The 13397-nt window shown below is 46.1% G+C and overlaps 1 protein-coding gene across 1 annotated transcript; it reads left to right on the forward strand.

The window, feature by feature from the left end:
• The first annotated feature begins 12402 nt into the window (after positions 1-12402).
• LOC119300678 (zinc finger protein ZAT12-like) lies at positions 12403-13188 on the forward strand. The gene has a single exon (XM_037577581.1). It carries the CDS (start codon positions 12466-12468, stop codon positions 13036-13038), a length of 573 nt encoding a protein of 190 aa, XP_037433478.1. The 5' UTR covers positions 12403-12465; the 3' UTR covers positions 13039-13188.
• Positions 13189-13397: the final 209 nt, after the last annotated feature.

A 13397-nucleotide genomic window follows, 5' to 3' on the forward strand; every position in this document is an offset into this window, starting at 1 on the left:
TCATTGGATGGAGGAAACACGTGTCGGCTCACCGTTGGGACAGATGTCATCCGCTCATTGGACCGAAGGCGCCTATGATACGACAACACGTGGCACGGCCCAACAAAGGCCCATTCTTGTGAAAAGGCCGGCCCGTTTGACTTGGTCAAAAGTTGGCGGGCCGGCCAACGAAAAGCCTGTTAACGGCCTGTTCGCATATAGCCCATTTACAGCCCACTAACCCAGGGCCCGCTACGCCCTATCTGAATTAGGCCCATTAGCGTCATCTGGGCTGTCCAATATGATTCATCCCGTTTTAACTTCCGACCCGTGTGTGGCCCATGACTTCTTTCGTCCCATATGAGGACCTTTGTAACTCTTGGCCCATTAACGACCCGTGGTGAAACTGGCCCGTAATGAACAGTGTATCACTTTATACCCATTAACGGCCCGTTATTCCATTGGGCCATTTCCAACCCAAGTTATCTTTCAGCCTTCTCAGGGCCCATTTATTCTTGGGCTCATTTGCAGCATTCGGTTACATACGTCCCATTACTGTCATTTTCTGCTTGTGGGCCAAATTCTGCCCGTCGTTACAGTCGGCCCGTTTGCGGACCGTTAATACGTTGGGCCGTTTTCATCTAAAAAAACCCGTTGGGCTGTTTTCATAGAGTTATCAAATACGGCCTATTAATGGCCCGTTATGGTCCACGAATAGTACGGCCCATGAATGGCGAAATGATGATACGCCCCGTAGAAGGCCCATGGATCCTACGGCCCGTATGAGGCCCATGGATACTACGGCCCGTATGAGGCCCATGGACCCTACGGCCCGTGGAAGGCCCATTGATCCCTAAGGCCCGTATAGAAGGCCGATGGATCCTACGGCCCGTATAGAAGGCCAATGGTCCTACGGCCGAACGAAGGTCCATGATCATACGGCCTGCAGGAGGCCCATGGTTACAACAGTCCATGTGTTGCCATGATTATTTTGGCCTAGTTACCAAAAATAGGCTATTGTGGAGATTAGAAAAACATAGAAAAAGAACTGTAGTGACTACAAGCAAACAACTAAATAAGACAATAAGGAAATAAATAAGCAAGCAATTAAGGCTAGTCTATTATCGCTATTACACATATTACATCCATTGGGCATTAAAGTTCGCCACCAGTGCAAATATAGGGAACAAAGCAGCATATTACATACACTTGGCCGTCAAAATTGGCCACCAGTGCAAATAAACGCGACAACAAAACAAGAGCATAACTGAAACAACTTCAGAAGAGCTCAAGAAACGTTATCGTGGGTATCCACCATGATGGCAATAAGCTTAGCAAGCTGATTAGCTTTGTCCTGTTTGGCGCTAAAATCCTCCAACGCTTGCTGTTGCACCAGAAAGTATGCATCTGAATGCTCCAGGGACTTCCGCAGTCCTTTCGCTTCTTGTCGCAGCACAGCTGATCGATGTCTTTCAGGTTGTAGTTGAGACTCAAGAAACCGAACTGATTCAGATAGTGAGTTTGAATAGCTTGTGCAAGCGGTAGTGGCCAGTAACTCGAACACTAAACCAAGACAGGACTTTGGGGTTGTCTCGCTGTCTTCAAGATAGTCTTCCTTAGCTGTTTTATCAGCTTTGTTGGAGACCAACAAGGATGTGTCACTATCCTGAACCTTATCTGCATTACTTCCTTTACCATTGCTTAATAAGGCACTCTTCCCCAATATTCTGTCAACATTCTAAAAGAAGAAATAAGGAGACACATAACAAGTTTAGCATGTACTAGTATATGAAACTCATTTCGGTGAACCAATTCATTAGTAAGGTGGACATGATTAAAGTACCAAGTCTTCTATTGCCAAGTACTAGTACATAATAAAAGCATCAAACAAACATATATCTATGTCCTATGGTCACTGCATTGTCTTGCCAAATCAAAATAGAGACATGGTTCAAATCATATCACTTCAAGACAAAGCAACACTGAAAGAATACAAAGCGTGGGAAACTACACGACACAACAAGATTTCAAATGGGTACCACGGGTCTACATGTACAACAACACTACTGGCTGTGTTGCGATGTTAGTAATGTGCATGACATGGAAGTCAACTGTATACACAATTGAAATTCAAATCAAAAGAGCTTTTGATAAGAGCAAACCTGTTAAAGAAACATGCGTGAACATACCTGCCGTGCCATTGGAGTTTCGATTGGATCCTTCAATTTAAAAATAAATTTGTATGAGTAAATACAATGATACAAGAGCAAAGCAATCATAGTTAAAAAAGGCGCGCCTAAGCGAGCGCTTAAGCACGCCTAGGCTCTAGGCGTTGGCAAAACACATTGCGCATAACTACGCTTAATCTATGCATAACTGCGCATAAGTATGCGCTTTGGTCAGTAAAGTGCAAGGCGGTGGCAAAACGCACAATTAACGTCTAACGCTTTTTTGAACTATGATAGCAATGGATTCTTCAATTAGAACAGTTGTTCTTCAGGTTTAGGCACTTGTTCTACATGAACAGAGTACAGCAAGACGCAAGAATATAATACTTAAAAATAGAAAATGAGGTCATAGACCTTACCACATTCTTGGTTCGGGACCAGTACAGAACAAGGCGTTCCCAGTCATCGTCCAGTAAATGTGTCTCAGGAGAACGTAAGGGAATTTGACGAGTTTCTTTGCTGGTGAAGTACGTTTTCTTCAGGTAATTCCGATACTGCCACCAAGCATTCTTGAAGATAGCAGAGGTATTAGCACAAGTTACCTCATCCTGAGTTTCGAAATCGGTCCTTCTCTATAGAGAAAAATGGGAAAATTTGCTGTATTATAACCATCATGGAGGTACGATGTATGGGACGAAGCAAAGTAATTGCCCTGAATAATATTACTTACACATAACTCCTGGACAAACACCTGTAACTGGCATTTTCCTTCATCTTCAGTATAATATTTCCAAGATGGGAAGATACGCACATACGATTTAACAATATCAAATGCGATAGATGCTAAACTATGACTGGCTGGTTGTGCTTCCTCCACGGGAATAGGCGTACTAACTGATGGAGCTGGGGTTTGCCGTGATAGTACTGGCCCTTTGGGCACTGGAGCTGCCTTACTAACTACTCTTGTTTGGGAGCTCTGTGATGGAGATGGTGCTGTGTCAACAGGAACTGGGTTACTATCGGCTGGGGTTGGGGTTAGATTGGGTGAAGCTGGTTCTCTGTCCATCGCAGTAGGGGTACAATCTACGAGAGTTTGGGTTATGTGTGGTAGGGCTGGTTCTTGTGCATGTACAACCGGGGTGCTATCTCCACCAATAGGTAGTACTGTTTTATTTGAAGACCGTGTGTTTATTCCGCTAGATACTGGCATCACCCGCTCCAATTCAAATGACTGATAAACAGGAAACATAGTTGAATGTACAAACATTGTATGAGAGACAGATGCAATAGATATTGTGGAAAAAAGAGGGCATGAAATAGTTGACATGTATATTAAAGACAGTAAAACTGAACCCCTTCCCTGCCCTCTCACGCATCCATACGTTCTGGCCGTCAGATCATGAAGCAGAATGATTTTTGGCCGTCAATTGCTTAGTAATCCCGTGCTTTCTCGCGAACGGGGTAGCTGTCCTTGAGGACCGCTACTCCGGTAGAAAAATCCGAGTTAGGTGGTTAATTGGGCATATGCGCCTACAGGCAGCCCATCTAGCGTCGGGTAAGCCCACGGAACACCGCTCCATCTCCTCGACGACCTCCGTTCTCTCTCAAAATTGACAAACCATGGCTGTGACGCCGCCCCACCCACCAGGTCACCACCGCCAGATCTCATCGTTCATCCCAATCTCTTTCACCGGTGAAGAGAGAAACATGTAGAAGGGGATCCGTCTGCGAGGGAGAGGGGACGTGACCCAGCCGACGTGGGCGACACAGGCCTAAATCCCCGTTCGCCCTTCCCCTTCCTCTACCTGGCCACGCCGCCAATCTTGCGGCCAGGGAAAATATTGGTGTGCCTGCTGTCCACTGCCATGGCCACCCTTCATCTTGGAGTCCTCCTCCTTCTGTCGATTGCCGTATCGACCCTCGGCATCCACGACAGCCCTTCCCTTCTCAACCTTCACAGCGGCCAGCATTGGCTGTAGCAATGTACACTGGTGGAAAAAAGGCCTTTGGTCGTGGTTCGCAACTGCCATTAGTCGCGGTTGCGCAACCGCGACCAAATAAGCGCGACTAAAGCCCCCCACCTTTAGTCGCGGCTCCTTAAGAACCACGACTAAAGGCCCGTCCACGTGGGCGCTAGGCGGCCGTCGGGGCGGAGGACCTTTAGTCGCGGTTCTTCTGGCCAGCCGCGACTAAAGGCCGCCACAGGTTTAGGGTTTTAGCCCCCCCCTAAACCTGTTTTCTGTTTAATTTGTATTGTTTTATTTCTTTTGTGCTTTATTTTAATTTTGAAGGAGTTTCATATATTCTACGGTACTACATACATGCATATGAATGTACAATTTCAAATAAATTTGAAATTAGAACCAAAAAGAATTCAAGAGGAATATACAATATATATTCAATATCATCGGATGACCATATACAATTTTGAACAAGTTTCCATACATGATTTAATGCATATAAAGTTCTACGTCCTCGTAATAGTGTTCTCCTTTAGGATGGAGGACTTCCCTGCTGAACCATCCAGCTAGTTCCTCTGGAAGTGGTCGGAAGCGAGCTTCTGGACTAAGCATCCACCGGAGGTTATTCCTCTGAGCATTGGTATCACTCGGAACCCGCTCAGAGGTGTATCTCCGGATCATCTCACAGACATAGTATCCACATAGATTGGTCTCCGGTGGCTGAATATCCCCAGCATTCTTAGCCTTTAACATTTTGAATTCTAGCTCTTTTTTGAATTCACCGACCTTTGTATCTACGAACCGTCTCCAAACCCTACGAGGCAAAGAAAATTAAATGAACAAGAGAGTTATTAATTAGTTACTTGATATTAGGAAATGAACGAAATAGGCCGATCGATATAGAGCGCAAATGAATGAAAATAATTACTTCTGCAGCATTCTTCTCATGCCGCCCCAAAGCTTTGGATCCATATTCACAGAGTCGTGGACGAGACATTCTGAGGTGTTAACTTTAATTACTAGCAGAATCCAGTGGAACCTGCGGACACGATACATGCACAGTACGTCATGCATAACTCATCGATTAGCCGGCCACATACCATGCATGGAGTAAACAAAAGAGAATGTGCTCAAGACAGAAACACTCACTCAAAATGGTAAGGAAATAGAATATCACTTTTGAGTTCCTGCTTTGTAAGAAAGTGCCACAGGTCTGCCTCCACGTTGGCGGGGTGACGCTCCAACACATGTCCATTAACGATGTGTGGGTCAATGAACCCAACATCATGGATGTTCCTTACTCTGCATTCCTTAATCTTCATTCTGCATGTATAATAGCGGACACAACAATATAGTTAGGACATATATATAGTGCAGGCAATATGAACGAGATGGGGTAGAAATTAATAAATCACTTACAGAACGTAGCAACTGATGATAGATTTATCGAGCTCGCGCAGATTGAAAAGCTGGAACAATTCACTCAGTTCAATTTGTACATAGTAATGTTTGAAGTGATGCTCATGTCTAACTTCCGCATAAATATATTCTTTGGCGTTTTTATTTTTTATGTAACCCTTGTACCATTTCAGCAGACCTTTCATTTGTGGAGGTAGATCCTTTTCCTGCGCAGGCTCGACGAGAGGCCCATTCTTGACATATGTAATTACTACCTCCTTCACTGGCACCTCATCAAGGCCTAACAGTTCACGAAGAGTAATACCTAAGTTGGCCGCTTGTTCTCTGGCACTCGTTACAGTCAATCCCTGTGCTGCCGCAGCTTGTATGATCTCGGGGGCATCCGGACAGAAGGCTTCCACTATAAGCGGGGCAATCGATTGTTTACTTTGTTCCCCGAGCTGGGCAACTTGTTTCCCGCTTTTTTTACTTTCGGCCTTCTCCCGCTCTTTGTTCTCCTTGAACATGAGTGCCTGCCTGCGAAGTTCACGTGCATAGTCGTTAGGCAGATTCTTCGCGGCTTAGGACGGTGTGCTCAAAAATGACTTAGCCCACTTCTTTTGCTCATCAGAAAATACTGGCTTGGGCTCGGGCTCTCTTTTCTTCTTGCAGTCCGCCTTCCATTTCTCCAAATCAGCATCCGCGGCCGCGTCGACTTCCTCGGCACTACGTTCCCAAGGCCTTGTGGGGAGAGGCTTCAGTGATGGCTCCGGTACCTTTGTGGTCTTAGGTACATAAGGGTCCGGGTTAATAATCCAGGACTGCTTCTGCTTCTTTGCCGGAGGTGGATTGGGGGGCGGCGTCTGATCACCCGCCGGACGAGGACTGGGGGGCGGCGGCTGATCACCCGCCGGACGTTGTGGACTGGGGGGCGGCGTCGGCTGACGTGACGGAGGTGTAGGTGAACCGCCACCACCACCACCACCACCACCACCACCGCCACCGCCACCACCACCACCGTAGGGGGGTGGACTTGTTGTCCTTGGCGCCTCGCCTGGAAACTTGATAAACTTCTTTTGCCATAGAATGAAATGGCGCTTGACATCTCCAAGTCTTTTCTCCCCTTCAGGTGTAGCAATGTCAATCTCCAGGTCCTCAAACCCTTGGACTATGTCCTCCACCGTGACACGAGCATAGCCATCTTGAATGGGGTTGTTGTGGTGGAGTGCTCCAGGTAAACATGGTAAACCCTTGGACAAAGTCATGGACTAGATTTTGCTTGAATTTCCGGAATGCGTCGGCCATCTTATGAAGAGGGGTGGGAGAGGGTGTCGCGGTAGAGCGCGAGACGGGGCGGCAGACGACGGCGTCACGGAGAGGGGAGGCGAGGACAACACATTTATAACCCTCGCCGTCCCCTCTCGATCCCTAAAAAAACACCGCGCGCATCGCCGCCCCCCTCGCCGCCCCTCTCCGTATAAACAAATTGTCCGAACAGAGCTTGGAGTAGAGTGGCTAGGGTTTGGCCAGGGATGCGGATGGAGACGAATATATGTGGGGTCGGGATGGCCCATGTGCAGGGCGGGGGGTGCTGGCCACACTCTTTTTTCTTTTCTTTTTCATTTCATTTCATTTTTTCTTTTCCTGTTTTTATCCTTTTCATCTTTAAAACAATTCAGTATATCAAAATATAGCAATGAAAAAAGATATTTGAGAAATCATAAAATGTATGTGAATTCAAAAAAATGAATCATAAAATGTTCATGGATACAAAAACATTGTGATTTTGCAAAAAAAAAGGTTTTCAAAAAATGTTGATGATTTTGTGGAAAAAACAGGAATAAAAACATATTGTGTATTCAAAAAATGTTTAGGGATTTCAGAATAGTTCACGTATTTAATTTTTTTCACTGATTCATGACATATTCGTGAATTTAAAAATTATTCGTGTATTTCAAAAAATTGATTTTATTAGACACAAAAAAATTCATCAAAACAAAAAAATATTAATGAATTCCAAAACATATTCTTTCTTCTTTCTTTCTTCTTTCTTTTTTTCTTCTTCCTTTTTTTTCTTCTTTCTTTTTTTCTTCTGTTGTTTTCTTCCTTTTTCTTTTTTTCTTCCTTTTTCCTTTTTTCTTCCTTTTTCTTGTTTTTCTTCTGTTTTTCTTTTGTTTTCTTCTTCCTTCTTTCTTCTTCTTCCTTTTTCCTTTTTCTTTCTTCTTCTTCTTCCTTTTTCTTCTTCCTTCTTCTTCTTCTGCCGGCGCGCGGAGGACGGCAGGCAGGGCCAGCGGGCGGCGGGCGGCGGGCGGCGGGCGGCGGGCAAGGGCGCAAGGCACGGGCGGCGGGCAAGGGCAGGGCACGGGCGGAGGCGGCGCTCACTGGGGACGGGGGCGGCGACGCGCAGGGCTTCGGCGTCGGCGTCGGCGTCGGGGCAGGGCTTCGGCGTCGGCGTCGGGGCAGCGCTTCGGCGTCGAGAGAGAGGAGAATGGGAAGTGGCAAAACTGCTAAGTGCAGTATTTATAGACGCACCTTTAGTCGCGGTTGGAGAGGCGGACCGCGACTAAAGGTACCCTTTAGTTGCGGTCCGCCTCCCCAACCGGGACTAAAGGATTTTGGCGCCGCTTCCGTTCCCGCGCAGAAAGACCCTTTAGTCGCAGTTGGGGACAACAACCGTGACTAAAGGGTACCCTTTAGTCGCGGTCCGCCTCCCCAACCGGGACTAAAGGTCTGTGCTAGAACTGGCGCGGTGCGGTGGGATGTTTAGTCCCACCTCGCTAGCCGAGAGGCTTCGACAGTGGTTTATAAGCGCGGCTGCGCTCACCACTTCGAGCTCCTCTCAAATGCAGGCTTACGGGCCTATTCTGTCACTATGTGCCTGTGGGCCTACTCGGCCTTCTGCGGGCCTGAATCCTGGCCCTTTAATGGGTTTCTAGTCGTATTCAGGCCGTGGTGGCCCAGTAGGTGGCATATTTCCTTTTTTCCTTTTTCCTTTTTTCTTCTGTTTTTTTCTTCTGTTTTTTTCTTATGTTTTTCTTCTGTTTGTTTTTTTCTTCTGTTTTTCCTTTTTTCTTCTGTTTTTTTCTTCTGTTTTTTTCTTCCTTTTTCCTTCTTTCTTCTTCTTCCTTTTTCCTTTTAAAATCAAAAACATAAAACTAATTCATTTTAAAATCTTAAAAATACAATTATATATCAAAAAAATCAGAAAAATAAAACTAATTCATTTTAAAACCCCTTGAAGGTTTGACAAAAGGTTTGATACATCATTCAGTTCATCGACCAAATACAAAGTTTGGTACAATAAATTATTACATATCAATTCTTCCCTTGTGTCCCTGCTTGCTTACGATTGTGCCGTATCCATGGAGCATCCTCATCATTTAACTTAATGCTTGGGTCAATGTTCACTTTGAAGGGCGGAATTTCACCAAACATATTATAATCTTCTGACATGTCTGTCTTGTCCTCCACTCCCACGATGTTTCTTTTCCCTGAAAGAACAATGTGGCGCTTTGGATCATCGCATGATGTACTGATCGTTTTCTTATCTTTCCGTTTCCTCGGTTTGCTACTCATGTCCTTCAAATAAAAAACCTGAGCGACATCTTTGGCAAGGACGAATGGTTCGTCAAGGTAACCAAGATTGTTGAAATCCACCATTGTCATTCCGTATTGCTCGTCCACCTTTACCCCACCTCCTGTTAGCTTGAACCATTTGCACCGGAACAAAGGGACCTTAAAGGAGGGTCCATAGTCAAGTTCCCATATCTCCTCTATGTAACCATAATATGTGACCTTTTGCCCATTCTCGGTTGCTGCATCAAAGCTATGGCTGGAGCTCTGCTCGCCAAAAGGATTCATGCCATCCGTACTTAGAGCAAATCTTATGTTCCTTGCGTCAGCTGCAAAATCTTTGAACCATCTATCGATCTTTCTCCATTGCGTTCCATCTGCGGTGTGTCTCAACTCCCCGTCCGACTTACGGTCCTCTTTGTGCCATCGCAACAACTTGGCATGCTCTTTGTTCCTGAACAGACGTTTCAACCGTGGTATTATAGGAGCATACCACATCACCTTGGCGGGAACCCTCTTCCTGGGTTTCTGGCCCTCAACATCGTCACCAGGGTCATCGCCTCTGATCTTATAACGCAATGCAGTGCATACCGGGCATTCATTCAAATTCTCGTATTCACCGCGGTAGAGGATGCAGTCGTTGATGCATGCATGTATCTTCAAAACCTCTAAACCTAGAGGGCAGACAACCTTCTTTGCTTCGTACGTACTGGCGGGCAACTCGTTATCCTTTGGAAACATATTCTTCAACATTTTCAGCAAGTTTTCAAATGCCGAGTCAGCTACACCTGCCTCTGCCTTCCATTTCAGCAAATCCAGTGTGCAGCCCAGCTTTTTCAGACCATCATCGCATCCGGGGTACAGCGCCTTTCTGTGATCCTCTAACATGCGATCCAAATTCTCCCTCTCCTTTTCAGTTTCGCAGCGTCTCCGTGCATCAGCAATGGTCCGACCAAGATCATCAACGGGATCATCACGTGCCTCTTCTTCACCTTCCCCTTCACCTTCAGCATCCTCCATGAAAGTATCACCGAAATGAGCAAGATAGCTTTCATCGATGAAATCATCCGCTTCTTCATCTTCTTCCATTATAACCCCTCTTTCTCCATGCTTGGTCCAACAATTATAGCTTGGCATGAAACCGTGCCGAAGCAGATGCATGTGAACATCTCTTGAGGAAGAGTAACCCTTCTGATTCTTACAGATAACACATGGACAGATAACAAAACCCCCCTGCTTGTTCGCATTAGCCACTACGAGGAAATCTTTCAAACCCGTAGTGAACTCGCCGGAGAGTCGGTTACCGTACATCCATTGCCGATTCATCTGCATTATTATAATATAAAATATATAATTAACCATCATGCATTTGTTAAACTAACTAGCTACAAACAATATAAATTAAACAATGAACTGCACACATGCATATTTTATCAATGACACATCAAAGGTTCATCAAGTTGCTAACCGCGATCGAGGAGTGTGGCTCCAACACTTCATGTCATGTTTGTTTCATGCTCTTGGGGCATTTCATCAAACACCTTATGTGCATAAGAGGAACCAAAAGCAAACCTACACCCACTTGTGAAGAGAATGGCTCCAAATGGCTAAGTGTTGGCTGCTGGATGGGTATATATAGGGGAGGGGCTTTAGTTGCGGTTGGCCTGGCAAACCGTGACTAAAGGTGCCCGAAGGCCTTTAGTCGCGGTTGTCCTGGCCAACCGCGACTAAAGACCCTCACGTGCGCCAGCTGGCCACCGAGCGCCCAGGGCCCAGGCCTTTGGTCGCGGTTCACCTCCAGAACCGCGACTAAAGGTCCCATTAGTCGCGGTTCCTACAGCTTCGCGACTTATGGGGCTGAACGGAAGCCTGTTTTTCCACCAGTGATATACTCCAATCTGTGAATTTATATACACTACATCTTTCAAAATATAGGTGTACTTTGCTTTATATATAAAGCAGAGCGAAAGCCTTTTTGAAAATATAAGTTGTACTACACATTTCTTCAAGTCAGGTTTTTCTAAGTTCGAGAAAATTTAATATGAGAAAATTTAATACACCTTATATTTTGAAATAAAGAGAGTATATATTTTTATCCAAGTCATTTTGGCAGTACAGCCTTGCTGGAATAGTAATCGAACCTTTTACGAAGCCCACTTGGCATCTCGAAAAAGGATATGGTGTACAATAGATAGGCAGACTGACAAGCACAGGACTTAGGCCCTTCTCGAAGCGATCCAGTCGCTTTTTAGTCAGCATTCTCGAGCTTTTCGAAATGGATGGGAACACTCAGATATTTGAAGGGACAAATTCTGAATTAGTAGTGAAGATTAAGGACATATTTTTTATTTTTTATTTGCAGTGAAAGAGTCTTCTCTTCACCAGAAAAGAAAAACTCATGTAGAATTTATTTTATGAACCCTCTTGTAAAATTAGGTTAAGACGTGCTGCTTGGCACGGGCCAGATAATACATCCGACTTAGGTATTAACTACCAGTTTAACAGTAGTTTTGAGGTGGCTTTTCGGCTGGATGAAGCCACAAACTGGAAGAGGCCTTTTGTTGATACTGCCAGCCAGCATTGTTGGTGACCGAGTGAGCGCATCAGATTCTAGGTACTGTTTCATGTGGCTACTTGGGACGGCCATGAGGCGTTTCATGAGTTCATCATCCATCAAGCATAATTGCCTTCCCATATTGTGATGTTGGTCTAGTCATGCATGACTCACGGCCAAACTCATGCAACTGAACACAATTAAGGATTTTAAGACATGCTTAGGTAGTTCCAAGGAAAATGGGAATCCTCACTGACACAAAGTATCATCTTCCATTTTATGGAATGAAAATTTTATCTTGTTGTAGGTACCACACTTCATAGAATCTCGCGGCAGAATCTGTAACTGGTGTCTGTGCAAGTATATTTTTTCTGAGTTTCTTAAGACATGTTTCTAGAAGAGGAACAGTTGACCCGGAATCTAATTGGTCGCCTGCATCATCATCATCATGGACGATCTGTAGCTGCATAATGCATATTTATCCACTAACCCAAGAGAGTAAAGAAGAGATGCATCTTGGTTCCATGGCGCCGCGTACCTGGAGCTGCAGTACGCGGCAGCCGTTTGGTCTCGTCCTGGGGGTAGCTTGTGCTGTTTGTTTAATCAGAAACTCATGCAGAGATGGTTAGAGTCACTGCTACCTTGCTACTGGCTGATTACTTTATGTCTTAGTTCGTCTATAAGTACAGATGCAGTTTGATGCGCTCTTCTTCGTCCATCGGCCCATAGCCAATCTCAGCTTCTTCTTCTTCTTTTTCTTCTTCTTCTTCTTCTTCTTCTTCTTCCATTTGTCCATCTCAGTTTCTTCTTCTTCATCAGTGATTAGTGAGCAATGATGAAGAGATTTGCGTTCGAGGAGAGGGATATGGCGGGCATGCTGCTGACCGTGTCACGGGAGCAGGCGATGCCCATGCCGGTGCTGGTTGCCGCGCGTGGTGACCGCGGACAGGAGCGCGCGTTCGTGTGCAAGACGTGCGACCGCATGTTCCCGTCGTTTCAGGCGTTGGGCGGGCACCGCGCCAGCCACAAGAAGCCGCGGATGGACGGCGACAGCGACCTCAAGCCCAAGATGCACGGCTGCTCCATCTGCGGCCTGGAGTTCGCCGTCGGCCAGGCTCTCAGAGGCCACATGAGGCATCACCGTGCCATGGTTGCCGGAGGCGGCGGTGTCGTGCCGGCACCGCCGGCGACAACAAGCAACAACTCCGTCGTCAGTAGCAACGCCCTTGTCGGCAGCGGCAGCATCAAGCCCGGGCTGTGGCTCGACCTGAACCATCCACCGTGCGATGATGGCAACGGCATGGACGCTGATCACGGCGAGTGCGGCCACGGTGCCCCCGCCGCCGGGTATAAGTTCCACCAGTTCTTGGATAACAGCACCATGGCGGTGGACTGCGTCGGCTAGTAGCTCCTCTTCTTCTATTGCCGGGTTTTTGCCGGACAGTAGAATATCTCTGTGTGGCACTGGAGTACTACTTTTGGATCTCCTTTATCTTTCTTTTTCTCTTGGATGAAGACATTAATCCACGTTTTGTATAGCGGTATATATAGTAGATGAGTGCCTTATGTTCCTTGCGTTAGCTGCAAAATCTTTAAACCATCTGTCGATCTTTCTCCATTGCGTTCCATCTGCGGTGTGTCTCAACTCCCCGTCCGACTTACGGTCCTCTTTGTGCCATCGCAACAACTTGGCATGCTCTTTGTTCCTGAACAGACGTTTCAACCGTGGTATTATAGGAGCATACCACATCACCTTGGCGGGAA

Source organism: Triticum dicoccoides, chromosome 1B (genome assembly GCF_002162155.2).
Source record: "Triticum dicoccoides isolate Atlit2015 ecotype Zavitan chromosome 1B, WEW_v2.0, whole genome shotgun sequence".
Lineage (NCBI taxonomy): Eukaryota > Viridiplantae > Streptophyta > Magnoliopsida > Poales > Poaceae > Triticum > Triticum dicoccoides.

Coding starts and splice junctions, on each gene's coding strand:
- LOC119300678 (XM_037577581.1), top strand. CDS start 12,466: ATGATGAAGAGATTTGCGTTCGAGGAGAGGGATATGGCGGGCATGCTG.